General features: G+C 37.4%; 1 protein-coding gene across 1 annotated transcript; it reads right to left on the bottom strand.

The window, feature by feature from the left end:
- Positions 1–566: 566 nt before the first annotated feature.
- LOC114364328 (nose resistant to fluoxetine protein 6) lies at positions 567–27,443 on the bottom strand. Its single transcript, XM_028320445.1, has 17 exons — positions 27,133–27,443; positions 26,260–26,480; positions 24,467–24,681; positions 23,901–23,980; positions 23,646–23,827; positions 23,154–23,324; positions 21,722–21,936; positions 21,088–21,167; positions 20,832–21,013; positions 20,334–20,488; positions 19,412–19,580; positions 18,948–19,141; positions 15,399–15,540; positions 14,414–14,597; positions 2,912–3,054; positions 1,185–1,294; positions 567–807 (listed from the first exon to the last, which is right to left on the bottom strand). The coding sequence occupies exons 1-17, from the start codon at positions 27,437–27,439 to the stop codon at positions 672–674; spliced, it is 2,886 nt and encodes a 961-aa protein (XP_028176246.1). The 5' UTR covers positions 27,440–27,443; the 3' UTR covers positions 567–671.

The following is a 27,443-nucleotide window of genomic DNA, read 5'->3' as shown; positions in this document are numbered from 1 at the left end:
ACTATTTGTTTGTCAAATAAAATATTTTAAGGCACGTAAAGTTTCAGGTTTTTCATGGTTTTTCAGTCCAGTTTGATTATTTGAAGAATGGTTTACATCTGCATTGCTTTAAAATGCACCTTAATAATCATAGATTTTCTCTCTTCTTTTCATTATTTCTAAAATATTTGGGGTAACCATCAATTCATCTAAACATGGAAAAAAAATTTCTTTTTATTTACAATAAGAACATGTTAGCGCCATCTGTGTGTTTCTTATGGAACTAAATGGCGTTTCATTGCCAAGTACAGAAACGAAGGGCGTTTGTTTCGTTTACATTCAGAAACGTGTGCGCGGTGAAAATAATGTGAGGGAGATTTTATAGATGACGCTTTTTCGACGCCTTATTACCCGACTGTTTTAAAGAAGGATTATGTGTTTCAGATTTTGAAACAATATTAAATTGTACAAGAGCACAGTTAATAACACTACTAAATTCGATTAAAATAGAGAGCGTTCGAAAGTTTAAAATAAAACACGAAAAAAGTAACAAAAAATCTTAAAGCTTTATTTTAGACCTTACTTACTGTACCTTCTTTTTTGCAAGTACTTATTTATACTAACTTAAGTATTACTTAACATTAATTAATGTTTATGCTACAATATCCTCAACAGTTCCAGTAGGTGCTATTTTACATTTTAGAGGAAATGCTCAAATTTTCCTTTAAATTTTCTTGTAGGTATCCAACATTGAAGTTTCCTGTTTTACCCGAACTGGTTTCTGGCCTTTCGATTGTGTTTTCTCCATCATTCGAGATGCGTCTCTTTCTGAAAGAAATTACGATTTCGTTTTTTCAATATTATGGTTATATTGGGTTTTGATCTGTAGATATTGGCCACAAATTACTTGGAAACAGAAAGGCCCATAAAATGTCATGCACGTCGTATCAATTATGAACTGAATATTTTTAAACAATAATAAGAGTTTCATTTTGCACTCATAAAAATGTGTGGTCACCCTATACCAATTATTTTGAAATAGACTCTAACATTTTTTAAGGGCGTTTGACTGCACTGCATTCCTGTATTATGTTTGTCCGACGAAATAGTAGTTAGTACATAGTATGTTACTCGTATAGGATGCAGCGCGTAATCGCTCATAAAATAAATAAGTAAAAGTAGGCATAGTTAACTTGAAAAGTTACCTAGGTTTGAGGCACAGCATGAAAAGGTTGTTGACAGGAGCCTCCGCCAAGAGCCAGATGATGAACGCGCAGAAGGTCCCCAGACAAATCACACTCAATGATGACATGAACTGAAAACGGCAAAAATATGAGTAAATACATTTATATCAGTGTTCTCTCTATACACAAGCTTTGTTTTTCTATGTGTAATTGAAACAAAAGCTTTTGTTGAGGATGGTGGAGGATCTAGCAAGATAAGTGTCGTGATATGTTTTAAATATTAGTCTCAAGTGTGAAACAATGCTAAAATTATAGTTAAAATGTTTGAACAACCTGATAATCTGTTAATGGTCAAGGAATCTATAAATTATACAACTTTCATCTTACCCTCGTAGTTTTCTCATTCATTATTTTTATAATTTCTATAACAATTTGTAGTGTCTCAATTTCAAATCTGGGGGCACGGCAGTGCCCCCACCAAGTCGAGCAAAAAAGCGGCACGGCCGTACCATCCTTTTCCCGAAGCAATTCAGGCCATTTTCGACCGCCTGTAACTTCGTTGTGGATAAAAATAGAAGGCTGAATTTTCATTAGCTATGCAGGCATTGTAAAGACACGGTATATTTCAAATTTCATTCAATTTGAACCAGTAGTTTAAGAATTATAACGGGTCAAAGTTACTTAATTTTGTCACTCACTGACTCACTGACTGACTCACCGATCATCAAAATTCTAGGCACTTCTAGCAGACCTAGAAGCTTCAAATTTGGAATATAAGTAGAGTTTGGTGTATGAATCAAGGAAAAACTAAAATATTTGGGGGCACGGTAATGCAACCGCCAAGTCGAGTAAAATTTTTCAATTTCGGTCCAGTTTTCTAGATACATAACTGCTGTCTACAAAATACAAAAAGAAATGAGATCCCATCAAAAACAATACTTGTCAAAAAAACCAAGTCTCGCAACTCAGTTGTTCTACGGTAAAAAGTTGTGAGATCCATGTAATACCAAGTCCAGGCCAGGAAATCTTTAACGTTTTACATAAATATATTGACTTGGCCATCGCATGAAAACACGTGTAAATTAAATTATTTAGTGCGATGGCCAAGTCAATATATTTATGTAAAACGTTAAAGATTTCCTGGCCTGGACTTGGTATTTACATGGATCTCACAACTTTTTACCGTAGAACAACTGAGTTGCGAGACTTGGTTTTTTTGACAAGTATTGTTTTTGATGGGATTTCTTTTTCAGTTTCGTGGAGATGTTTTATGTTTTACCTGTGTTTTAAAAGAATAAGGCCCGATTCGACCAAACTTTTATCGGAGAATAACTCCTGTGGGTCTAGACAAAATGCAAATTATAATCGCAAACTAGTCGCAAAGTGGTCGAAAAGCCCCTTTTTTGTATGGAGTTTTGACGGATTCGATTTTCGATTCGTTCAAAAAGTGCGTTTTGTCTAAGGGGCCTGTGGGTCTAGACAAAGTGCAAATTATAATCGCAAACCAGTCGATAAGTGGTCGAAAAGCCCCTTTCTTGTATCGAGTTTTGACGGATTCGATTTTCGATTCGATCAAAAAGTGCGTTTTGTCTAGGGGGGCAGGTATAACTGGTATAACTGGCACATTGACAGTTTCACTATGGGAAATCTTATGTCAAAACTGACGATTTATTCTGAGATTATTATTTACTCTTGTTTGGTCGAATCGGGCCTAAGTGTGTTTATTGCTGAAACCAGCTGAAACTTACAACAGACAAGTTGTCGTAGTAGACCGGGTTCCTAGCAATGCCGACGTTTCTGATGATGAGCACAGTGTGCGTGAGGTACAGCCCGTAGGCCAGCCGGCTCAGCGGCACCCACGGGTACCAGCAGAGGAAGCTCTTCAGCAGCGCTGGAACAAGCCATCGTTATTAGCAGGACAGTCAGTCTCCACTACAGGAACACGACTCATTTACAAAAGGAAAATGGAAGATTTGAACTAAAGTACCTACGGCCAACGAGAAGCGATACCAAATGTAAACAAACCCAATGTCATGCATTATGGCATGGGTGAACCCGTCTGACTTTGACATATTTTGGCGAGAGAACGAGACATTACGACAAATACACAAGATGGGAAGAGACAGAATATATTGTCAACTCGACAGTCGTATCGACCTTTTGTATCGCTGCTAGTTGGCCGTACTTTACAATTTTCAAACTCAAATTGAAATTCAAAACGTTTATTGCATGTCACATTACAATTTATATTGAAGACTGCATTAGATTTATGGGAATTTTAGTCATCGTTTAAAGGGAAAATGCACCCATTTTAAATAAAATACTATACTGTTTCTGAACTGCCATGTAGTGTTAAAAAAATAAGGTGATTAAAATTTAAGATTTGTACCATCGTAAAAACCCTCGAAAAACTATAATTTACGTGCTACGAGGCCTACGAATGTGCTACGAATCTACTAGACATCGTTTACGCTACAAACTACGTTCGTAGCATTTTCGTAGATAACTTATTATAATTAACTCACGATAATAGAGATGATTTTAATAATGTAATTTTAAATTTAATGATTTTTTATACTGGACATATTATAGGCCACACAGTGTACTGCATATAAAGTGTTCTAATTATGTAGTTACGATTATAAATATCACCGCCGCGCTCTTTATATCTATAGTATGTAGTAAAATTTAAAAAATAAAAATATTATAGTAATGGGCGCAAGTACTGAGACAATATTTTAGGTACTACACACGACAGCACATCAGTGTACCTACCATGAGTTTACGTTAGGTGTGCTCGCTAGCGAGTACGTCAATAATCTCTATGAAGATTTTGTTTCTTGAAAGTAGCCACTAGGGGCGCTGCACAATATGTCATACAATTAAATGTCATTTTTTTACGCAGTCGCTAGCGAGCACACCTAACGTAAACTCATGGTAAGCACACAGGAAAGATACCATAGTGTAACATTCGTATGTGATACATTATTTTGTATATGAGCAAGTAGGTACCATTCGTATCAATACTGTGCTAATTGGTGCGTTGGTATAGCATATACCCGTATTGTGAAGACTGGTGCCTGAAGTAGGTTCTGAAAGAGCCTGTATTGCCTGTAGTACCTATAGGTGAATAATATAATAGGCAAGTTTCCTAAAAAAATTTTTTTAGTCCGTCATGTTTAATATCAAAAAATATTGGACACATATATTTTTATTTGTCAATCTAACAAATAATTACATAGTTATGGTGCGTTGAAGTTCCGCACGACGTCACAACGTGCGGCACTTTTATGAACGCATTGACGTCACGGGCCTCTTCTTATAAACTTTGGCGCGCTTTATCTCTTTAAATTTTCATTAGTTTAAAAATACGTGTAGAGTATTTTTTGATAAGTTAACTGACGGACTAATTAAAACTCTTGCTTTTTGACCCAGGAAACATCCCTATTTGCGAATTAAGTAGGTACTTACGGACGTCACCAAAAGAGCAGCACAGTATCAGTAGAACCACACCAATGGCCCACACGGGGCGGTTGGCGGCGGCGTACAGCGCGCCCTCTGTCGGCGAGTAGCTGCGCCACAGGTATGACGTCCCGATCACCATGACCAGTAACATGATAACTGTGGCTGCGCACGCGCCGGTCACTGAGCGTTTCTGGTAAGGTTTTTTTAAGTAATTTTAAGAAAATAATGCCCGTTTTCACCATCAATCCCTAATTACAACCCTTACCCTGACCCTTATGGTAAGAAATAACAGGAATTTTGGTTACATAGAGGTCACTTAAAAATTAGGGATTGATGGTGAAAACGGGCAAAAGGCAATTTTCGTGAACTGTCGTGGTGGTGGCGCTAGTACCACTAATTCTAGAGGAAACACCGCAGCATGTGCTCATGGAGTGCAGTAGCGTGGAAGAACAACGGGCTCAATTTCTTCGATCACCGTCGTCGCTACAGGAAGCCTGCAGCAGCCTGGACGGGCTGCTCGCCTTCTGGGGGGATCTGGGGTGGTTGGAGTAGGAAGATAAACCACAAATCGCGCACAACGGCCCTATCATGAGGCTAAGTGCGGTATTCGATTGCCCTGCAAAACTAACTAACTAACTAACCACTAATTCTAGAGATATTTTTTTAATCAATAAATCTATCAAGTTCCATAAGAAAAAGCACCCCAATAATAACAATGTAATAGTAGGTGTATAATATTAATGTAGGTACAATATGACTGACATGTCTTTGTGAAAAGTCATTCATCAAATAAAAAAGAATTTAAAAAATGATTTAGGCAGTGGTTTACAGATGGTAAAACGGCAAGATTTCATTCAACCAAAGGTTTAATTATTGGATGTTGGGGGAGGCCTTCAGCAGTGGACTTCCTATGGCTGAAATGATGATGATAAAATTTTAACTGTGGATAAAAAATCCCAAAGTATCTATTTTTTCAGCCCAGCCCTGATGGAAAGGAGATAAATAAAACAAGGTCTTCGTACCTTACTACCTTCGCGTAAAACAGGAAATAGTTTGAATACCTATGAAACTTTCCTCCTACAAAAAAGAATTCAAGTTTGATACTAACCTTTGATAGTACGATATTATTTTTCTTCTTACTGGCAAAGTAGCCCCCAGCAAAGAATCCGATGATGTACGCAGCCGCCCTGGTGTGGGTCTTGATGTATGCTATTTGGAACTGGGAGTTAGCTCGAGGGTTGGCTACGAAACTGAAAAAAAGTGTTTAAAATGGTAAGCAACTTTAGCTTTCGTTTCATCAAAATATAAAACATCATATTCCTGTCTCTTAGTTCCTGAGTCTATGATACTTATAACATTGATGACTAATAAATATTTAAAAAAATTAGGCTTTGTGACTCTCAAACCTGTACATTTACTGGAATCTGGAATAAGTAGGGGAACCTGTTGTACTTAGGCCAGTTTTTCGAATTTTGATTTTTTGAAAAATAATGGCGATAGTTNTTTGAGAATAATGTATTTTTTTCATCCAAGCTGGAGCAGCTGGTTTTGTAATTTTGATAACAATTTAGAGAAGCATTATTCAGGGTTACATAACAAAAAAAAAATTTGGAAAAAGTGAAGATTTGTGGCAACACGAGTAAAAGGACCGTCACCTGGAGTACAATTTTTTGATTTTTTTTAAATGCCTATTATTTTTAAAATATGCCACATAGATTTTTTTTTATATTTTTCTGATAACCAGCACAACTTGCCTCAACACCTAGTTCCGGCTTGACGTTACATTACGGGACACCCTGTATAGTAAACCTAGTAATAAAAAAATGGGAATAGATTTTCAAGTCACCGCGGTAACCTGAAAAGAGTATTTGTATGAAAGCTCACTCTAATACTAAACTAACTATCTGAAGCTTTATAAGGAAAAGAAATGGTATTTCTGACATTTGTGTGGATATATGACTGATTATTTTGAAGATTGATCTTCTTAATTTAAAAACGGATTATTTTGAAGTTTTGATCTTTTTAAACTTATTTAAAAATCATCAAACAACTTTTTTTTGAAATAACATAAATTTTCTCCCTAATACTAAACATGACCGACTAGCTTCTCATTACGACTTCGGTCTGGCACCACGCATTTCATATCTTAAATGAAAAAAAGTACATACACAGGCAGGTAGTTAAGTAACAAATGACGCGCAGCACGAGCATAAATAACTAATAAGAAAACTGGACATCTCAAAGTCGGAGCTAGGTACTGTCCCTTGAGAGAACAAAGGAACGGGTCCTATTAACGTATTTCGTCAAGAGCCGTCAAAAAAGTTTTTTTATGGCCGCGCGGCGGGATCGATACAGGCGCAACAGAGATGGGCGCCCCCTCCCCCCGCCGCCGCCCCCGCAGCTTCCTCTGACCTACATACAAGGGGATGGGGAGGCGCGCACACATGAACCACTCGCACACATAGATAGGCTGGCTAATTTATGTACAGCGTGTGGGCTTAAGGCTGGCAAATTTAGTTCGGTGTTGTTGGTAGATATTTTTATCGGTGCTTTTATTAGTGGGGATAAGTTAGGTGTGTTACTTGTGTTTTGGGCTGTACATACTGGCGTTTGTATTTTTTTAAATTATTTTATATTTTGCAATAAAAAAATATCAGTAGGTACCTACGTAGTAGAAATTTCTGAGCTCTACATTTCATTTTCCTTAGAAAAGAACATAATAAAAATAGTTGTATATTATGATGGAAAAATCATATAAACACGATTCATTAATATTATGTCTATTTAAATCAAAACTCTAGGTAGGTATGTCAATTTTTTTTCATTTTACCTTCTAAGCTCAGATGTTGACTAAGAGAAAACGCCCTCTGATATTTGTTTACGTACCCTTGTGCAATAATAAATAAATCGTGCTGAGATATCTTCCCCCTAAACAATAACCATTATAAACAACGATGCGATAAACACATAGATGGCGCCGGTGAGACTTGCGCCGTGCAAAACAAATATGTCGTCCACATAAAATGATTCACGTAGGTACTGAAAACCTGAGATTTGTCTCGGTAGAACACAAAATAGTGATAAGGGGACAAAGGTTTTCATATTGTTTTTATATGTTTTTGCCAAAGTCAATAAGGTGTATGAAAACAAAGAAGAAACAACATGATGATTTAGTGGGGTTCCAATAAGCGTCCTTGTAACATTCGGATCAAATCGGAATGCCCGGTAATATGTATTAAATAAGATGAATAGCAGATTTAAAACTAGCGACGTTTATACAATTCTCTGTACAATTAGTTGATACCGACAGCTCTACCTAAAAACAGCGTAGGTTGATTTTGATATGCGGCGTAGCTATCGATGGAATGGCAACGAAATGTAACAAGAATCTCAATTTCTTTATATTTTTGCCAGAATCCAAAATATAAGTAGCAACGTCACGAAAACAAACATACTTATCTATTAACGCAGGAGTTTGAAAGAGTCGCTGAAAAACACAGGTGGCATGGCATCTCTGTTTTGCTTTAACATTTAACGAAACTGAAGTTATTATTTCCTACTCAGGTACAACAAGTACACCAACAGCGGTGTTTGCTCGGACGATTAGCGTCTAACGCGATGACGTGATCCGTGTAGGTAAGAAGTGCGCAAGGTGAGGCGACCAATTTCGCGAGTAATGAACAAACCATTTTGTTCAACACTCTTAAGCAGCATTCGTACTGCGAGCTCGTTCCGCAGTTAATAAATTTATCGGCAAAGCACTAATCGGCGCAGATATAGGTAGCGGGCGTGATTACAAACATTACACAACAGATCGATGTGGTATTGTAGAGTTTGCTTTTTTTTTGTTTTGGTGATTACCTGTGCTGATGATGGGGGGTCCAGGGTGTTGTTGCGGGGTCACTCGCGGCGTTTACTGCGCATTTGGGGCCCATAAGTTGTTTTGTGAGAGCCAGCGAGAAGGCGAGGGACCAGCCGACGCGGCGGCGCGCGGCAGAATCGCGCGGCCTCGACCTTGGCCGTCAAACGCGCGCATGCGCCCCTCGCCCCGCGCCCGCTCCCCGTCAATTATGTCATTATGTGCCGCGGCGTTGGCTGCTGTTATGTTGCCAAACAGTCGCGCTCCGCTGGAACTGAAGCCAGAATTCCAGATTTACCTTGGGCCACCATTATGGTGCTTTATCATAAAGGAATGTACCTACACGTTTTGATGAGTTCCTAACCTACCTTTCATAGGTCTTAGCAAATATGGATCAGATCTATGCAAATTAAGAAGCCTCTTCATGATTAGAAACCAAATAGGTAATAGAGACAGCAAATAGTTAAAATATACAGCTCTACAAAAGTTGACTATTAGGTAGAGACAAAGTTTGTTCCCTGTAGCAAATTGTATGGGTAGAGGGAGGATCTAATGTATGGTACATTTCAGTTAATTCATAAAAAAATATACACCTTTTGATGAGCTTCTAGCCTAGGTCCTAGCAAATATGGATACCAGATCTAATGCAAATCCTTAATCCTTTTCATGATTAGAAACCAAAGAATAGACACAGCAAATAGTTAAAATATGCTGCTCTACAAAAGTTGACTATTATGTAGGTAGAGACAAAGTTAGTTTCCTGTAGCAAATGATTGTATGGGTAGAGGATCTAATACACCATGTTTCCTTTTTAAGGAACCAAATGAAAGGGATAGCTTAAGGTTTTATACCAATCTACAAAAGTTGACGATTAGGTAGGGACAAAGTCTTGTCAAATAGATCTTGGAGGTTGAATCTCTTGTGTAATATACTACACTATGGGAAATATTTTTATAGGAAAATTCACCAAAATGTGACATTCAAGTGGGCTACAACTTGTGCCCACCCTAGTATTCGGAATAACAACGTTCATTACTTAAAGTACTCCGGACTTACTTTAAGGGCATTGTAGGGCAAGGTTCAATTTTAACAATCACATAAAAACACCATGACCCATAAACCAAAATTAACCATTTAAATCGTCGTCATGTAAGTAATTATTTGGATGAATAAATGTAGTCAACATTTAAATTAGGTAAGGTATGTAAAGTTACTCGTACCTACCTAAGCCTATTTCTTATTTTTGTACATAAGAATGAATGGTTTATTTATTTAAATTAAGTTGAACCTTGAATTACGAAAACAAAGATAAACTACATTACGAGAAAACTATTTGTTTGTCAAATAAAATATTTTAAGGCACGTAAAGTTTCAGGTTTTTCATGGTTTTTCAGTCCAGTTTGATTATTTGAAGAATGGTTTACATCTGCATTGTTTTTAAATGCACCTTAATAATCGTAGATTTTCTCTCTTCTTTTCCTTATTTCTAAAATATTTGGGGTAACCATCAATTCATCTAAACATGGAAAACAAAATTTTCTTTTAATTTACAATAAGAACATGTTAGCGCCATCTGTGTGTTTCTTGTGGAACTAAATGGCGTTTCATTGCCAAGTACAGAAACGAAGGGCGTTTGTTTCGTTTACATTCAGAAACGTGTGCGCGGTGAAAATAATGTGAGGGAGATTTTATAGATGACGCTTTTTCGACGCCTTATTACCCGACTGTTTTAAAGAAGGATTATGTGTTTCAGATTTTGAAACAATATTAAATTGTACAAGAGCACAGTTAATAACACTACTAAATTCGATTAAAGATAGCGAGCGTTCGAAAGTTTAAAATATATAAAAATAAAATAAAACACGAAAAAAGTAACAAAAAATCTTAAAGCTTTATTCAGACCTTACTTACTGTACCTACTTTTTGTAAGTAGGTACTTATTTACTAATTTATATTACTTGACATTAATTAATGTTTATGTTACAATATCCTCAACAGTTTCAGTACTATTTTACATTTTAGAGGAAATGCTCAAATTTTCCTTTAAATTTTCTTGAAGGTATCCAACATTGAAGTTTCCTGTTTTACCCGAACTAGTTTCTGGCCTTTCGATTGTGTTTTCTCCATCATTCGAGATGCGTCTCTTTCTGAAAGAAATTACGATTTCGTTTTTTCAATTTATTTATTTATTTATTTTATTTTTATTTATTATTCATTATTGAGCAATTACATATTTGATCCAAATAGCGTCCTAAATCCTTTTTAGGTTTGTCTAGACAATATTATATTATATTATATTATATTATATTATATTATATTATATTATATTATATTATATTATATTATATTATATTATATTATATTATATTATATTATATTATATTATATTATATTATATTATATTATATTATATTATATTATATTATATTATATTATATTATATTATATTATATTATATTATATTATATTATATTATATTATATTATATTATATTATATTATATTATATTATATTATATTATATTATATTATATTATATTATATTATATTATATTATATTATATTATATTATATTATATTATATTATATTATATTATATTATATTATATTATATTATATTATATTATATTATATTATATTATATTATATTATATTATATTATATTATATTATGGTTACTTATATTGGGTTTTGATCTGGAGATATTGGCCACAAATTACTTGGAAACAGAAAGGCCCATAAAATGTCATGCACGTCAATTATGAACTGAATATTTTTAAACAATAATAAAGTTTCATTTTGCACTCATAAAAATGTGTGGTCACCCTATACCAATTATTTTGAAATAGAGTCTAACATTTTTTAAGGGCGTTTAACTGCACTGCATCCCTGATACTAGTATTATGTTTGTCCGACGAAATGGTAGTTAGTACATAGTATGTTACTCGTATAGGATGCAGCGCGTAATCGCTCATAAAATAAATAAGTAAAAGTAGGCGTAGTTAACTTGAAAAGTTACCTAGGTTTAAGGCACAAAATGAAAAGGTTGTTGACAGGAGCCTCTGCCAAGAGCCAGATGATGAACGCGCAGAAGGTCCCCAGACAAATCACACTCAATGATGACATGAACTGAAAACGGTAAAAATATGTAAATACATTTGTCTACCATTTTATTCATAGGGCTTCTTGCGAGCTTTACAAAGTTTTTCAGTTTATAATAATGATTATGGAAGGTCTACAAAGGCTTGTAGACCTTCCATAATGCCATGGTGATATAATCGAGGTACATTCACAACTCTCCTCCTACCTGAGCGTTAATTTCTAAAGTATTGTCTATTTTATTTTAGGCACTTAAACCAAAGAACTTGAAAATTATTTATTCGCTGAATACAATGAGGATTCAGGAATGATTCTCCAGCTTTATACGAGTATTGCAACTATATTTTATTTAGTTGTAATGGCGGAATCGTAGTTTTAAAAAAAAATTTTTTGCCATTGCGCTGATCGTACGTTACTCGTACTCGTACTACGGAGAGACACATCACACAGCAGAGGGCTGAGTGTGAGTTTAAATCAAACGCGCTCTCTAGTAAGCGCGTTTAAAAAATGCATGAAAATTTCAGTTCTTGAAAGTTTCCGCTAGGAGCGCTGAACGCTGACGGAAATATTAATACATTAATTTGATTTGTGACATTGTATGTTAAATAATAATCTGACTGATAAAATATTTGTACGTCTGCTTGCAGGCTGAATACATGGGAATCATATTAACTATAAGATCTGCCTTGTAAAACGGGCATGTAATTATGTATTCTAGCAAATAAATTATTGAATTTTTGAATTTTTTTTTTTTGAACAATCCCTTATAGATACATTTAATGTCATTTTTTACGTAAACTCACACTAAGCCCTCAGATGTGTGTAGAAATATTTTTGTGGTCTTGGTTTTGCCTTGGTGTTGTGCTACCGGTGTTAGGCCTCAGCCTCGAGTTTAGCGGGCAGCGGGGCGGGAGCGGCGGCGGCGCGGGAGCGACAGGATCTTATGCGTAAAATCAAATAGACCGGTTCTCGAAAACAGCGGCGCGGGAGCGGGCAACGAGCGGGCAGCGCACTCCTTCTTTTGCCCACAATAAATCGAGCGTTAGGAATAAATTTGAATCGAAATAAAATTGTCGCCGTTGTTCAGACATTTCGTTTGCGAATAAAAACAAATATCTCGACAACACAACCCCGAACACAACATTTCGCCGCTAAAGCGCCGCGCGAGCTGCCCGCTTGTTTCGAGAACGGGTCTGCGTTGCCCGCCCCGCTCCCGCGCCGCCGCCGCTCCCGCCCCGCTGCCCGCTAAACTCGAGGCTAAGGCCTAAAGTGTAGTTTCTTTTAGAAGGAAGCAGTAAGAACTTTCTTGCAGAACTTACAACAGAAAGGTTGTCATAATAGACCGGGTTCCTAGCAATGCCGACGTTTCTGATGATGAGCACAGTGTGCGTGAGGTACAAGCCGTACGCCAGCCGGCTCAGCGGCACCCACGGGTACCAGCAGAGGAAGCTCTTCAGCAGCGCTGGAACAAACCATCGTTATTATCAGGTCAGTCATTGTCATCTCTCTCCTCATGTCGTGCCCTGAGTGCCCGAGCAGCTGCACTCGAGATTTGATGAGTGCTACCAGAGTAAATACAAATGAGTAGGTCATCTCATAGAAACGCGCACGCACACACTGACAAAATTCGGCGCAACCATGACTGGCTCTCCGCTAATCCCCGCTAAATTTTGTCAGTGTGTGCGTGCGCGCCGCATACGTGTTGGCGCGCTCACATACAAACCGCGCTCGATGCGTTTCTATGAAGATGACCTACTCATTTGTATTTACTCTGGTGCTACTGACGGCAGAGATTTGGGCTGACACTGTGTAGGTTTGTTGTCGACACGAAAAGAAAAGAAGAAGATCAGGTCAGTCAGTCTCCACTACAGGAACACGGCTCATTTACAAAAGGAAAATGGAAGATTTGAACAGCACTAAAATTCAGACTGCATTAGATTTATGGGAATTTTAGTCAGCATTTAAGAAAAACCATATCACCTAAATATAATAACTCAAAGGTGACTGACTGACTGACATAGTGATCTATCAACGCACAGCCCAAACCAATGGACGGATCGGGCTGAAAGACATGCAGGTAGATGTTATGACGTAGGCATCCGCTAAGATAGGATTTTACGAAACTCCACCCCTAAAGGGGTAAAACGGGATCCACACACTGCTGCTGAAAAGATAAGGTGATTAAAATTTAAGATTTGTACCATCGTAAAAACCCTCGAAAAACTGTAATTTACGCGCTACGAGGCCTACGAGTGTGCTACGAATCTACTAGACATCGCTTACGCTATAAACTACGGGATACGTTCGTAGCATTTTCGTAGACAATTTATTATAATACCTAATATTGACTCATGATTTTAATTATTTATACCTACTATTAATTTTCATTATCATTTCATTTTTCTACTGGATATAGGCCCTCAAAACATAATCCTCCTTCTGGCGCAGTCAGGTAAATACTGTATATTCGTAATTGTAAAGTGATCTAAATGGTTATGATACAGGTAATTTATAGATATTGTCGGCCGTTTGGTGTAGTGGTTCAGAACGGACTACTGTGCCGAGAGGTCCCGGGTTCGATTCCCGGCCGGGCAGAAATTGAAATGATGAGTTTTCATTTCTGTGACGGGTCTGGGCGTTTTCTATGTATATTATGTATTTACAAAAAAAAAGTAAAGCATGATAATATCCGTTGTCTAGTACCCATACTACAAGCTTTGTTTAGCTTGGGGCTAGCAAGGTGCAGTGTAAAATGTTAAAAAAAAAACAAATACCGCCTTAGCTATTCGTAGGTATCTGATCGGATGGATTTATTTATTAGGTACTTACGGACATCACCAAAAGAGCAGCACAGTATCAGTAGAACCACACCAATGGCCCACACGGGACGGTTGGCAGCGGCGTACAGCGCGCCCTCAGTCGGCGAGTAGCTGCGCCACAGGTATGACGTCCCGATCACCATGACCAGTAACATGATGACTGTGGCTGCGCACGCGCCGGTCACTGAGCGTTTCTGGTAAGGTTTTTTTAAGTAATTTTAAGAAAATAATGCCCGTTTTCACCATCAATCCCTAATTTTTAAGTGACCCCTATGGTAACACATAACAGAAATTTTGTTTTTAAAGGGGTCACTTAAAAATTAGGGATTGTTGGTGAAAACGGGCATAAGGCAAGTTTCGTGAGCTGTCGCGGTGGTAGAGCAAGCACTACTCATTCTGGAGTTATTTTTTACATTTACTAATTATTAGTACTAGCTGTTGCCCGCGGCTTCACCCGCCTGAAATTTAGTTTGTCACAGATCGTCATAAATTATAGCCTAATGCTATTCTGGGTTATTAACAATAATACTGTAAAGTTTCATCAAAATCCGTTCAGTAGTTTTTGCGTGAAAGAGTAAAAAACATGTTAACATCCAGACATCCATACAAACTTTCGCATTTTTTATAATATTGGTAGGATTAAAAGTTCCACAAGATAATAAGCATGTATTTAGGCAGTGATTTATATTAGATGGTAAAATTTCGGATTTCATTCTTCAATCAAAGGTTTTAAATTGGATGTTGGGGGAAGCCTTCAGCAGTGGACATTCTATGGCAGAAATGATGATGATGATTAATTGTGGATGAAAAATCCCACAGTAATATTATCTAATTTTTTTAGCCTCGCTTAGTACCTACAGCCCAGCCCTGATGGAAAAGAGCTGAATAAAATAAGGTCTTCGTACCTTCACGTAAAACAGGAAATAGTTTGAATACCTATGAAACTTTCCTCCTAGAAAAATTACTTAATTCAGTAAGTTTGATATGATACTAACCTTTGATAATACGATATTATTTTTCTTCTTACTGGCAAAGTAGCCCCCAGCAAAGAATCCGATGATATACGCAGCTGCCCTGGTGTGGGTCTTGATGTATGCTATTTGAAACTGGGCGTTTGCTCGAGGGTTGGCTACGAAACTGAAATAAAAGTGTTTAAAATGGTAAGCAACTTTAGCTTTCGTTTCATCAAAATATAAAACATCATATTCCTGTCTCTTAGTTCCTGAGTCTATGATACTTATAACATTGATGACTAATAAATATTTAAAAAGATTAGGCTTTGTGATTCTCAAACCAGTACATTTACTGGAATCTGGAATAAGTATACGAGTACATGTTTATTGAGTTTCTTACGCTGCTTCTTCTCAGCACTGGCCATTTATTGTCCTGAAGCAGTGGTAGGGTTAATACCGGGATGTGTAAAAGTGCTTTTTAAAAGCCTTCTTACATAATAAATGTTTTAATGCTGGCAATAAGTTAGTTTGTATCTTTAATTGAAGTGGTCAAGCACTTAGAAGAGATACAAGTATTATTATTATGGTTTATTTTATTTTATTTGTACAAAAAACACAGAGTACAATCAACAAGGTACATTTACAACCAACAATAAATACAGTTTTAATCTAGATTGTAATCCAAAAAAAGTCATTATTAGCTTACATTAAGAATTACCCAATGGAGATTTCTATGTACTAACATAATCATTGTTTAATTAGCCCTTTATAAAACTGTAATTTATACAAGTTCATTGAAATATAAGTAAACTCCTATCAACAATGGGCAAACGCAATTATGAGGGAGTCACGCGATGACACGCGTTGTCTTACAGACTACACTTTATATCTACCTAGACCTAGCACCTTACATAATGCAGGTGGAAAAATACATTATGATAGGACAATAACAAATGAGTCTACTATAGTCAATGATGGTGATGAGTGTGGTGATGACACAACATTCGAGAAAAGTACGGCGAAGTTCGTTGAATTGTGTGTACACGCACCTAAGTAGTTATGTGACTGCATAGTGTAGATCGTAATGAGTAAAATGTTTCAGACCTATAGACAAGTAGAGCTAGAGCTAGCTTGGTTATTTATCTGTCTGTAATTTAGCAGCACTAAATCTATGACTTATAATTGAAAACTTTAACAGACTTCCATGTGATTAACTTGAATTTTTAATAACTTTGGTAAATTGAATATCCAAAAAATCGACCGAATCGAATCGTTTAGAAAATATAGGTACTCTTAAGTGACCGTTTTCACCATCAATTCCGATTTTTTAAGTGACCCCTATGGTAACATACAACAGGCATTTTGTTTTCATAGAGGTCACTTAAAAATTAGGTATTGATGGTGAAAACGGGCATCTCTACTTTTTCTAAACAATCAACCTGACTTTGTAGCTATTTTAATCACTTCCTATAGATTGCTCACGCAATCTCCCAAGTGTAAACAAACAAACGTAGGAAAATAACAGAGGTTTCGTAATGTTATTGTTCATGGTACCTTACAGGCCTTATCTTTGTCTTGAGACTTTGAACTGAGGCCACAACCCCACAATCATAAGTACTCGTACTTCAAGTACATACTGTCTTAATCATGACTTTAAAGGTCCGTCTCAGCATGGCCTCTTAATTGATTTTCAGACAATACAAGCATAGTCATATGACACACTACGATCATTGAAATTTCACTTGACCGTCATAATATACTCGTAGATTGACCTTCGTAATTTGTCCGTATTAACCTTTAGTATTTCATGATATTTCACAAATATGCTTTACCTACTATAAAAATTAGCGAAATTTTTGAGTTAATATTGTGTAAGATCTGAATAGATCTTTGTAGCACTAAGATGTTCTAAGTGGTGTTTACCTAAGTATTATTTGTTATTAATTGAAGGGCAGTATGAATTGTCTAAGTCGTACAATATTGCGTGTTGAACCGCCGACCACTGACCTATCGTGTGAAAAACTTGCGAGTGCGATGGCACTCAAATGCTTCTGCCACTGCACATTAAAGTTCTTGATGAGACGAATTAACTGTTAAGAGACCTCAATTGGGACGACGAATCAATTAAGCAATTATACCGAATAATTTATTCCCTTGATGGACCCAGTTGATGATCTTATCGTTCCTTTAATAACATTAAAGTCGTTTGACCAGTTTATTAATTAGCTATATCAAGGGCGTGCACCGTGCACTTTGAGTAATCATAAAGCGTATGCATGATGAGCATGACAAATTAACCGTTTTAACTGGAGATACCTACCTACCCTAGTCATTGACTCGTATGTCAGTAGAAGACAAATATGCATGTCAAACACTGGTCAGGTCATCAACGCGCATCAAATGATTGAAGGCTGATCACGCAAGACATCTGACCTCAAAATATTTATTTAGATATGCCTCATACTAGACTAGATCGGGTTCAATAAAAACGACCATACCTACTATCGTAGCACTCATGTGAAAATTCGTTGCTTAATAAGGATATCTGAAAACAACTTACATAACTTGTCGCATTACCTGGTAGAACTGACTACGTCAGTAGGAGAAGAAAACTTCTCAACTGCTAGTAACTACGGACTAGAAACAGATTGCCTGATTTACGTAATGTCCAGGAAGCTGTTAGGTGCCCAAATTGCTGTTTGTGCTAAGGAGCTGTGTAGTTGTACAGGTGGATGTAAAAGAAACTCACTCAAAAGTAAACAGTTGCACCGCAGACAAACTGTTGACAACTCCTGGGGTGATGACTGAGGCGGTCGTCAGGACGCACGGGAAAACCAGTTCTTGTAGAATCAGTATCCCAATATTCCCAATGACTTAGCTAATGATGCAGGCTGCCAATGGACGTCAAAGATGTTCCGAAGAGCAGCTACTAAAGGTGGACGTTGAAGGAACTCACTCAAAAGTAAACAGCTGCACCGCAGACAGATTGTTGACGTAGTTAACAACTCCTGGGGTGATGACGGAGGCGGCGGTCGGGACACAAGGGAAAACCAGTTCTTTGTAGAATCAGTATCCCAATGACTTAGCTAATGTTGCGGGTTGCCAATGGACGTCAAAGATGCTCCAAAGAGCAGCTACTAAAGGTGGATGTTGATTGTTGAAGGAACTCACTCAAAAGTAAACAGTTGCACCGCAGACAGATTGTTGACGTAGTTGACAACTCCTGGGGTGATGACCGAGGCGGTCGTCAGGACGCACGGGAAAACTAGTTCTTGGAACCATTATCCCAATAACTGAGCTAATGTTGCCAATGGACGTCAAAGATGTTCCGAAGAGCAGCTACTAAAGGTGGATGTTGATTGTTGAAGGAACTCACTCAAAAGTAAACAGCTGCACCGCAGACAGATTGTTGACGTAGTTGACAACTCCTGGGGTGATGACGGAGGCGGTCGTCGGGATGCAAGGGAAAACCAGTTCTTGGTAGAACCAGTATCCCAATGACTTAGCTAATGTTGCGGGCTGCCAATGGACGTCAAAGATGCTCCGAAGAGCAGCTACTAAAGGTGGATGTTGATTGTTGAATGAACTCACTCAAAAGTAAACAGCTGCACCGCAGACAGATTGTTGACGTAGTTGACAACTCCTGGGGTGATGACGGAGGCGGTGGTCAGAACGCAGGCGCAGACCAGCCCAAACCCGCGCCAACGTTTGTACAGCGCGTATGTGAGGATGGTCAGCGCGAATAGATGGAAGTCGCAAGGAATGTACCAGGAGACTACGATGCACTGAAAAGAGATCATTTCAGAAAAAGAATTCATTTGATATCTAGTTTGGGGACCGAAAGAGAGTAATTACGTCAAGAAGTTGATTTTGGTAGACGAAAGCTTTATAACTTAAAAAAATCTGTTTGTTGTTGTTGTTGAAGGACAATTGAATCATGTATTTTTGTAATGATATCTCCTAATGCTCTCACGTTTTTGTTCATAGGTTCATAGTAGGCAAATATATCATAAGAAGTTCCTCCTTCTATTCCGCTAACTTCAAATAATATTTACCGCATTATCCGTGTTGATATAGTTGCTCAGCATGAGTATATTGAGCCACCAGTTGGTTCGGCACGCGTCCGTCTCGCCCGCCACGAACCTCTCCCACAGAGGGCCGGAGCCGGTGAGAGGGAAGATGGCACACACGTAGAATACCACCACTGCTAGAGCTACCACTAGTCTGAAAATAGTTTAAGTATCTTTAAAAAAATACAATACTTTAATACCTATTAAAGGCCTATTCAGACCTAAGCGGTATTCGCTACCATCTGCGGCAGAGAAAACCCAGTGGGTATGCGGTAAAAATACTGTTCAGACCTAAGCGGTATTCGCTTCCGCCTGCGGCAGAGAAAACGCTCTAGCCGCGGTACTTGATACTAAATACCTGAGCGAAACCCGCGTGGTATGTACCCACAGCGGCAGCGAATATCGCTCAGGTTTGAATAGGCCTTTATATTCGAGCGTCAATAGTCCAATAGTATCGATGTCGGAAAGGTCGAATCGAGATCCAAAGAATGCGGGTTTGAAACCCGCCTCCGCTGGACTATTGAAGTAAACTTAATCGTAAAACAAAAATATTTAGTTTTCCACGAGGATTTACAAATTACTAATATTTGTTTGTAAAAAAAATATACCCAGTGGCGAAGACAGGCATTAACAAATTCTAAGCATTAAGTTTATATGACATCGTCATTAGAGAAACTACGAGTACACATATAACTAACTACCTACTTGTCATAGAATAGGCAGTAAAAAGCACGGCCATTTGTTGTTATGTGAATGCAAATAGTATCTGACGCATATCCGTTTACATTTTATTTATACGAATAAATGTAACCACATAATTGAATTTGTATCATTGCCATTATTACTCAGACATCTCAATCAATTCAGCTAATTAAATCAATCAATTAAAACAGTATTCATATTATACCTTATGTATCTTTTCAATAGTAGCAAGAAGATGTTAGGAAGTTTCTCGTATGCTGTGATGGTCTTGGCCATGAGGAATCCGGAGATCACGAAGAAGGTGTCCACAAATACGTCGTCGTGAAGGATAAATATGGCAAACGGTGATAAAGTTACCTCCTAAAATGATATAAAGATCGTTAAAAGTAGATTTTAGAATCCTAAATGCCCTTGACAGTTATTTTTATAAAATCATACATAATACAATAGGGGCACAATTAAGTCTCTACAGTTAAAGGACTTTTCGTTAAGTACTTCACTTTTTAGAAGTCACTTACTCCTAAAAATGGATGAAAACGATTTTTCAATAAAGTTTTCCTAAATGAATGGCTATCTTTGAACTCAAAGAATCACTTTCACATCTTAATTCAGAAATCTAGTTGTCTTGGCAATTATAATATTGTAAGTATCTATTTCATTTCTATTATACGTATAAAGTATGTTATTATGTCGTTATACTTGCTTTATCAACTCCGATGCCATTGCTGATCGGCCCAGAATTCAGCATGCCAGCCTGATGGCACATTACAATGAAGCAGATTGTTAGGTATCGTATTCCATAGATAACTTCAATGCCGTCTTTTTGCATTTTCAGAAGGTCTTTCGAGTTTTCTTTCAGGCAGAAAGCTTTGCAGACATTGTAACCTGAAAGACCATGTTAATTTTACAACTATTTGATGGTAAAGAGAGATCTATGGAGGAATTAAACAAATACTCACTCAAGCTGTTACTGTTTTCTCTTCTAGCGTTAATTATTGTGCATATCAAACAAATTATGGCTAGTCCAACCATAAGAGCTCTGTAACAAATAATGTAAAGAATTGTTAAAAAATATATTCCGTTAAGATCAATCATACCGTACAGTAGCTATTTTTAGACAGAAAAGCATTTTTGATTCACTTTTTATGATAAATAAACTTTTATGCTTAAAGGAGTTTGCCAAATTATTCAGAATCATTAGCATTTTAAAGAATGCTAATAGACTTGGTAGCTATGAAATAATAGAAATGGTAAGAATCTCATCTAAGGCGGGGTACTCACCTGCCATGTAACACGTAACGTAGCATGTAACGTAATCAACCTTCAAGTGAGTACGGCTCGTCCACGGTCATCGCGTATCTGGCTGCGAGCTCCTGAATCCTACTGCGAGCCGTCTTTGTGTCTCTCTCCCTGCGAACCACGCGCGAGCAGCTCGCAGCGGGCTCGTGCCTATGTACTCACTTGATACAGTATCTGATACATTACACGCTACACGGCTAGTTGAGTACCCTGCTTAAGGGTTTTTGAAAGGTCATTAAAATACACAGGCAAACGTTGCTACGAAGGTACCAATAGGTACTAAGGAATACGTACACGAAAGCGTAGAACAGTGCGTCGAATTTCCTCGGGCTGTTTGTCTGCTGACAGGGCTCGCTCACAGCAATGCGCGGTCGCAGCCCAGCCGCGCTAAGATGGCTGCGGGCAAGTACCGCGCTCACCAGGCGTTCTACAGAACGTGGTTGGCATACCGAGGGTACACAAGCTCCCCATGTCAAGTGGGATAGTGGACGGACGTTTGGCGTATGGTGCTAGGAAAACAGAGTCAATTTAAACAACATAGCTGCGCTACACAAATGAGCTAAATAGTCCAGTTTTCTTTATAAACCATGTTTATGTAAGCACGCAAGCACTGGCATAACCAGGCGTTCTACTGAGCGTGATTAGCATACCGAGGGTATACAGGCTCCCCATGTCAAATGGGAGAGTGGACGGACGTTCGGCGTGTGGTGCTGGGAAAACATAGTAATTTAAACAACAATGCACTTCACGAATCGTCGCTTGCCTCTCTAACTGACGTATCTGTCATTTTTTTCAAAACTGAGATAACTACACCATCTTAATCAATTTTGCAAGACGAATCGATCTGTCTAATCGCCTGGAAATTTTGCAAAATGTCAGTTACGTCAGTTAGAGAGGCAAGCGACGAAATGAGCTAAATGATCCAGTTTTCTATAAAGAAAATGGTAGTAATAATAGGTAATGTTGCAGGTCCAATGACAGTTTAACTTTCCCGCGGTACAAACTTTACCTTCACTGGTTCGATTTTATTGACAGTCAAGCTTAAGGTCCTGGCTACACAGGAGTTGTAACGGTGGAAACGAGAAGTGGATGATAATAACGCCCGTATTCACAAACGACGCTTGCTTATCTGAAGCAGAAAATCAAACGCACAGCGTTGAATAGAGCTCTGTGATTGATTCGTGTGTCACCCTGTGCGTCTACGCGCATTGTGAGACCACATAGTAATGTTTATGAAAACGGGCGTTATAATCTTCAAAAATGTATAATGTAGGAAAGCATAATATCGTAAAATAATCATAAATAAGTAGCATAAAATCGCTTCCACCTTCGGCCTGGGTGAGATACAGGCCTAGAGCCTCCTCGTTGTGGATAGTAGAAAAATATTTACATGGTTTATGATGTGCGTCGCATGTTAATAACGAATTTGATTGCCTTTTGAAAACTATAATCTCATTTAGCATCAAGATACTAATTAATGTAGAGAAGATGTGCGTCGCTTAGGGTAAATTTTATTTCCATTTATGAATGATCTCACTTAGCATCAAGACACTAATTATATCGCACGGACTAAGGGCATTGTGTTTCAGCATGCAAATGTTGCAATAGGTAGGTACAGGTGAATCAGATAAGAATAATTATAGACCAATTAATAATAATAATATTAAATGTACTAAGTTTTTATAAATCTCAATGAATTCAGCTAATTAAATCAATCAATTAAAACAGTATTCATATTATACCTTATGTATCTTTTCAATAGTAGCAAGAAGATGTTAGGAAGTTTCTCGTATGCTGTGATGGTCTTGGCCATGAGGAATCCGGAGATCACGAAGAAAGTGTCCACAAATACGTCATCGTGAAGGATAAATATGGCAAATGGTGATAAAGTTACCTCCTAGAATGATATAAAGATCGTTAAAAGTAGATTTTAGAATCCTAAATGCCCTTGACAGTTATTTTTATAAAATCATGCTTATTACAATAGGGGCACTTACACAGCGCACAATTAAGTCTCTACAGTTAGAGGACTTTTCTTTACTTAACTAAGTGACTCCTAAAATGGATGAAAACGATTTTTTAATAAAGTTTTCCTAAATGAATGGCTATCTTTCAACTCAAAGAATCACTTTCACATCTTAATACAGAAATCTAGTTGTAATGGAAATTATAATATTGTAAGCATGTATAAAGAATATTATTATGTCCATGTACTTGCTTTATCAACTCCTATGCCATTGCTGATCGGCCCAGAATTCAGCATGCCAGCCTGGTGGCACATCACAATGAAGCAGATTGTTAGGTATCGTATTCCATAGATAACTTCAATGCCGTCTTTTTGCATTTTCAGCAGGTCTTTCGAGTTTTCTTTCAGACAGAAAGCTTTGCAGACATTGTAACCTGAAAGATATGTTAATTTTACAACTATTTGATGGTAAAGAGAGATCTATGGAAGAATTAAACAAATACTCACTCAAGCTGTTACTGATTTCTCTTCTAGCGTTAATTATTGTGCATATCAAACAAATTATGGCTAGTCCAACCATAAGAGCTCTGTAACAAATAATGTAAAGAATTGTTAAAAATATATCCCGTTAAGATCAATCATAACGTACAGTAGCTATTTTTAGACAGAAAAGCATTTTTAAGAGTCACTTTTTATCTATATATATAAAAATGAAACCCGTTTCGCGTTGTCACGGCATCACGTGTGAACGGCTGAACCGATTTCGATAATTCTTTTTTTTAAATGTTTGTGGAAGTCCAAGGATGGTTCTTACGGAAAAAAATATTAAGAAAATCTCTACGCTAAGGCGGTACGAAGTTCGCCGGGTCAGCTAGTGATAAATAAACTTTTATGCTTAAAGGAGTTTGCCAAAATATTCAGAATCATTAGCATTTTAAAGAATGCTAATAGACCTGGTAGCTATGAAATAATAGAAATGGTAAGAATCTCATTTAAGGGTTTTTGAAAGATCATTAAAATACACAGGCAAACGTTGCTATGAAGGTACTAATAGGTACTAAGGAAATACGTACACGAAAGCGTAGAACAGTGCGTCGAATTTCCTCGGGCTGTTTGTCTGCTGACAGGGCTCGCTCACAGCAATGCGCGGGCGCAGCCCAGCCGCGCTAAGATGGCTGCGGGCAAGCACTGCGCTCACCAGGCGTTCTACTGAACGTGGTTGGCATACGGAAGGCACGCAAGCACCCCATGTCAAGTGGGATAGTGGACGGACGTTTGGCGTGTGGTGCTGGGAATATTTAGTCAATTTAAATAATAGTGGACCACTTATACAAATGAGCCAAATGCTCTAGTTATAAATCTATAAGCAACATGGTAATAATAATAGGTAACGTTGCAGGTCCAATGACAGTTTAACTTTCCCGCGGTACAAACTTTACCTTCACTGGTTGGATTTATATTGACAGTCGACCTGCAGATCCTGGCTACACAGAAGTTGTAGCGGTGGAAACGAGAAGTGGATGTTATTAACGCCCGTATTTACATTGATGCTTGCTTATGTGAGGCAGCAAATCGAACGCACAGCGTTGAATAGAGCTCTGTGATTGATTCGTGTGTCACCCTGTGCGTCCACGCGCACTGTGAGACCTCATAGTAATGTTTATGAATACGGGCGTTATAATCTTCAAAAATGTATAATGTAGGGGAGCATAATATCGTAAAATCATAATAAGTAGCATAAAATCGCTTCCACCTTCGGCCTGATCATCACTGATACAGGCCAAGAGCCTCCTCGTTGTGTATAAAAAAATATATTTACATAGTTTATGTGCTTCGCATGTTAATAACGAATTTGATTGCCATTTGCAAACTATAATCTCATTTAGCATCAAGATACTAATTAATGTAGAGAAGATGTGCGTCGCTTAGGGCGAATTTCATTGCCATTTACGAATGATGTCACTTAGCATCAAGACACTAATTATATCGCACGGACTAAGGGCATTGTGTTTCAGCATGCAAATGTTGCAATAGGTAGGTACAGGTGAATCAGATAAGAATAATTATAGACCAATTAATAATAATAATATTAAATGTACTAAGTTTTTATAGAGCTTCAATATTAACTACTCATCGTCATTCAGCGATACCCAATATGAATAACATTGTAACTTAAAAAAGTTACACGTTTGAGTAACTTTCAACAGACAATTTTATTCTACACTCGACATCAAATAAATCGCACCTCCCGCGACAAGCATTTTCAAACGTATGCATCCCCACTTCCCACCAATATTGGCACCATTTAAAAGCCTAGTTCTAACCTTCATTTCATTAAAGGAAAGGTTTTTACCCCAAAAATGTGTCTTTAGAAGGATCCAGGGTCACTTCTTCAAAAAATAGGTAGTTACGCTTGAGCCAACTTTTATGGCTATAAAACTGTTAATCGCTATCCATCTGTTAAAGAGGACACGTGAGATCATTATTTGGTTTTATAACCATAAAAATTGGTCTAATGATCCCATAGGTGGACCCAAAGTGAGGTATTTTATCAAGTCACATTTATGGTAGGTATATGTTAATTATTTATTAAGAAATTAAATGTGTTTTTCTTTAAATTAAATGTTCTTTCAAATAACACCAATATTGTTGGGGCACCATGATTGTGTCAGAAGAAAATCGTTAAAGTTCGCGTCTCGAAAGGAGCGGTTTATTTGATGTTGAGTGTAGTTCATACGTCAAAAGTTGTACAAACGTGTAACTAAAGTTACAAGTTATCTTATCGGGTGTCGCAGATAACTTACTTAAATGCATACTGATCTTTTATCTAGTACCTACTCAATTTTATAACAAAAAGGACACTCACTTGTATAAAATCCAGTGCGTTTTCGTAGGGTTTTATGTCATCTAGCCGTCTCTTTTTCGCATGATCGCTCCTCTCAAGGGAAACTTCAGCTAAGCAGTACTGGGACTCCACTTCAGGATAGGTGGACATCCATGGCGGGTTCATGCATTGGTCGAAGTTGCCTAGTTGGTATCGGTTGCCAGAGAGAAGGCCAAGAGGCTGAGATGAAACGGAGTCCCATTCTATTGACAATAAGTACATAAACTTAGTCTATTCGAAAATGTATAAAAACATTATTTAACAACCGCTCTCCTTCGTTAGAATATTATTATTAAAATGTGATAGTAATTCTTTGAGTTGGAAAGATAGGTAGTGATTTAGATAAACTTCATTGAAAAATCGTTTCATCCACTTTTAGGAGTTACATATGCAGGTACTAAAAGTTCTATGTTTAGAGCTTTGATTGTGCGTGGTGCAAACGACCCCTATTTTAAACAATATGCACGATTTTACAAAAACACCTGACATGTGCATTTAGGCCTCTACAATATATTTTTAACGATCTTTATCATTCCTATAGCAGAGAAAAATGAAATTTAATTTACCTTCACTTTCACGAAAACTTTAATAGTTAAAAGTCCATCATTACACGTTATTAAGTATTCAGCTTAATTTAGAAAATAATAGAAAACTGCTGAACCTGACGATTCAATTTCCCGCCATCACAGATTACTAATAAAGTTGTTCCCGCCAAGAAGTCGCGTAGGTACTTTCTGGTTGACCACAGATTAAACAGAAAATAAATTTAATGCACAAGTAGGTCATATGCGATCATTACACGTTAAACGAGTTTATTGCTTTTGGAGCCGTACTCATTTGCATAATAAAACTTACCCCAAACAGCCCAAAGCGTAAAATTCTGCAAACTCCGAATCAACACTAACGTTTGGTTCAAACACGGCAGCTCCTCCTCAGTCCAATTCTGATATTTCAATCCCACCAACACATCTTCTAAATACATGTATTTACTACGGTTACTATTATCCGATTCATTTATATTAGCACTAACTTTTTTATTCACAGTTTCTTCTATGACGTCTACCGGTAATTTCGTAGTACTTTCAGAATATTTCACGTTATTCGCTACATATCCCACTGTACAGGTGAATAGTAAAACTACGTGAGCAAGTATACGTTTCATCGTG

The sequence above is a fragment of the Ostrinia furnacalis genome, unplaced genomic scaffold (assembly GCF_004193835.3).
Source record: "Ostrinia furnacalis isolate ACB-3 unplaced genomic scaffold, ASM419383v2 OfSCF7374, whole genome shotgun sequence".
NCBI lineage: Eukaryota > Metazoa > Arthropoda > Insecta > Lepidoptera > Crambidae > Ostrinia > Ostrinia furnacalis.
The sequence above is the reverse complement of the archived record's forward strand: the minus strand, read 5'-3'. Positions and strand labels throughout refer to the sequence as shown.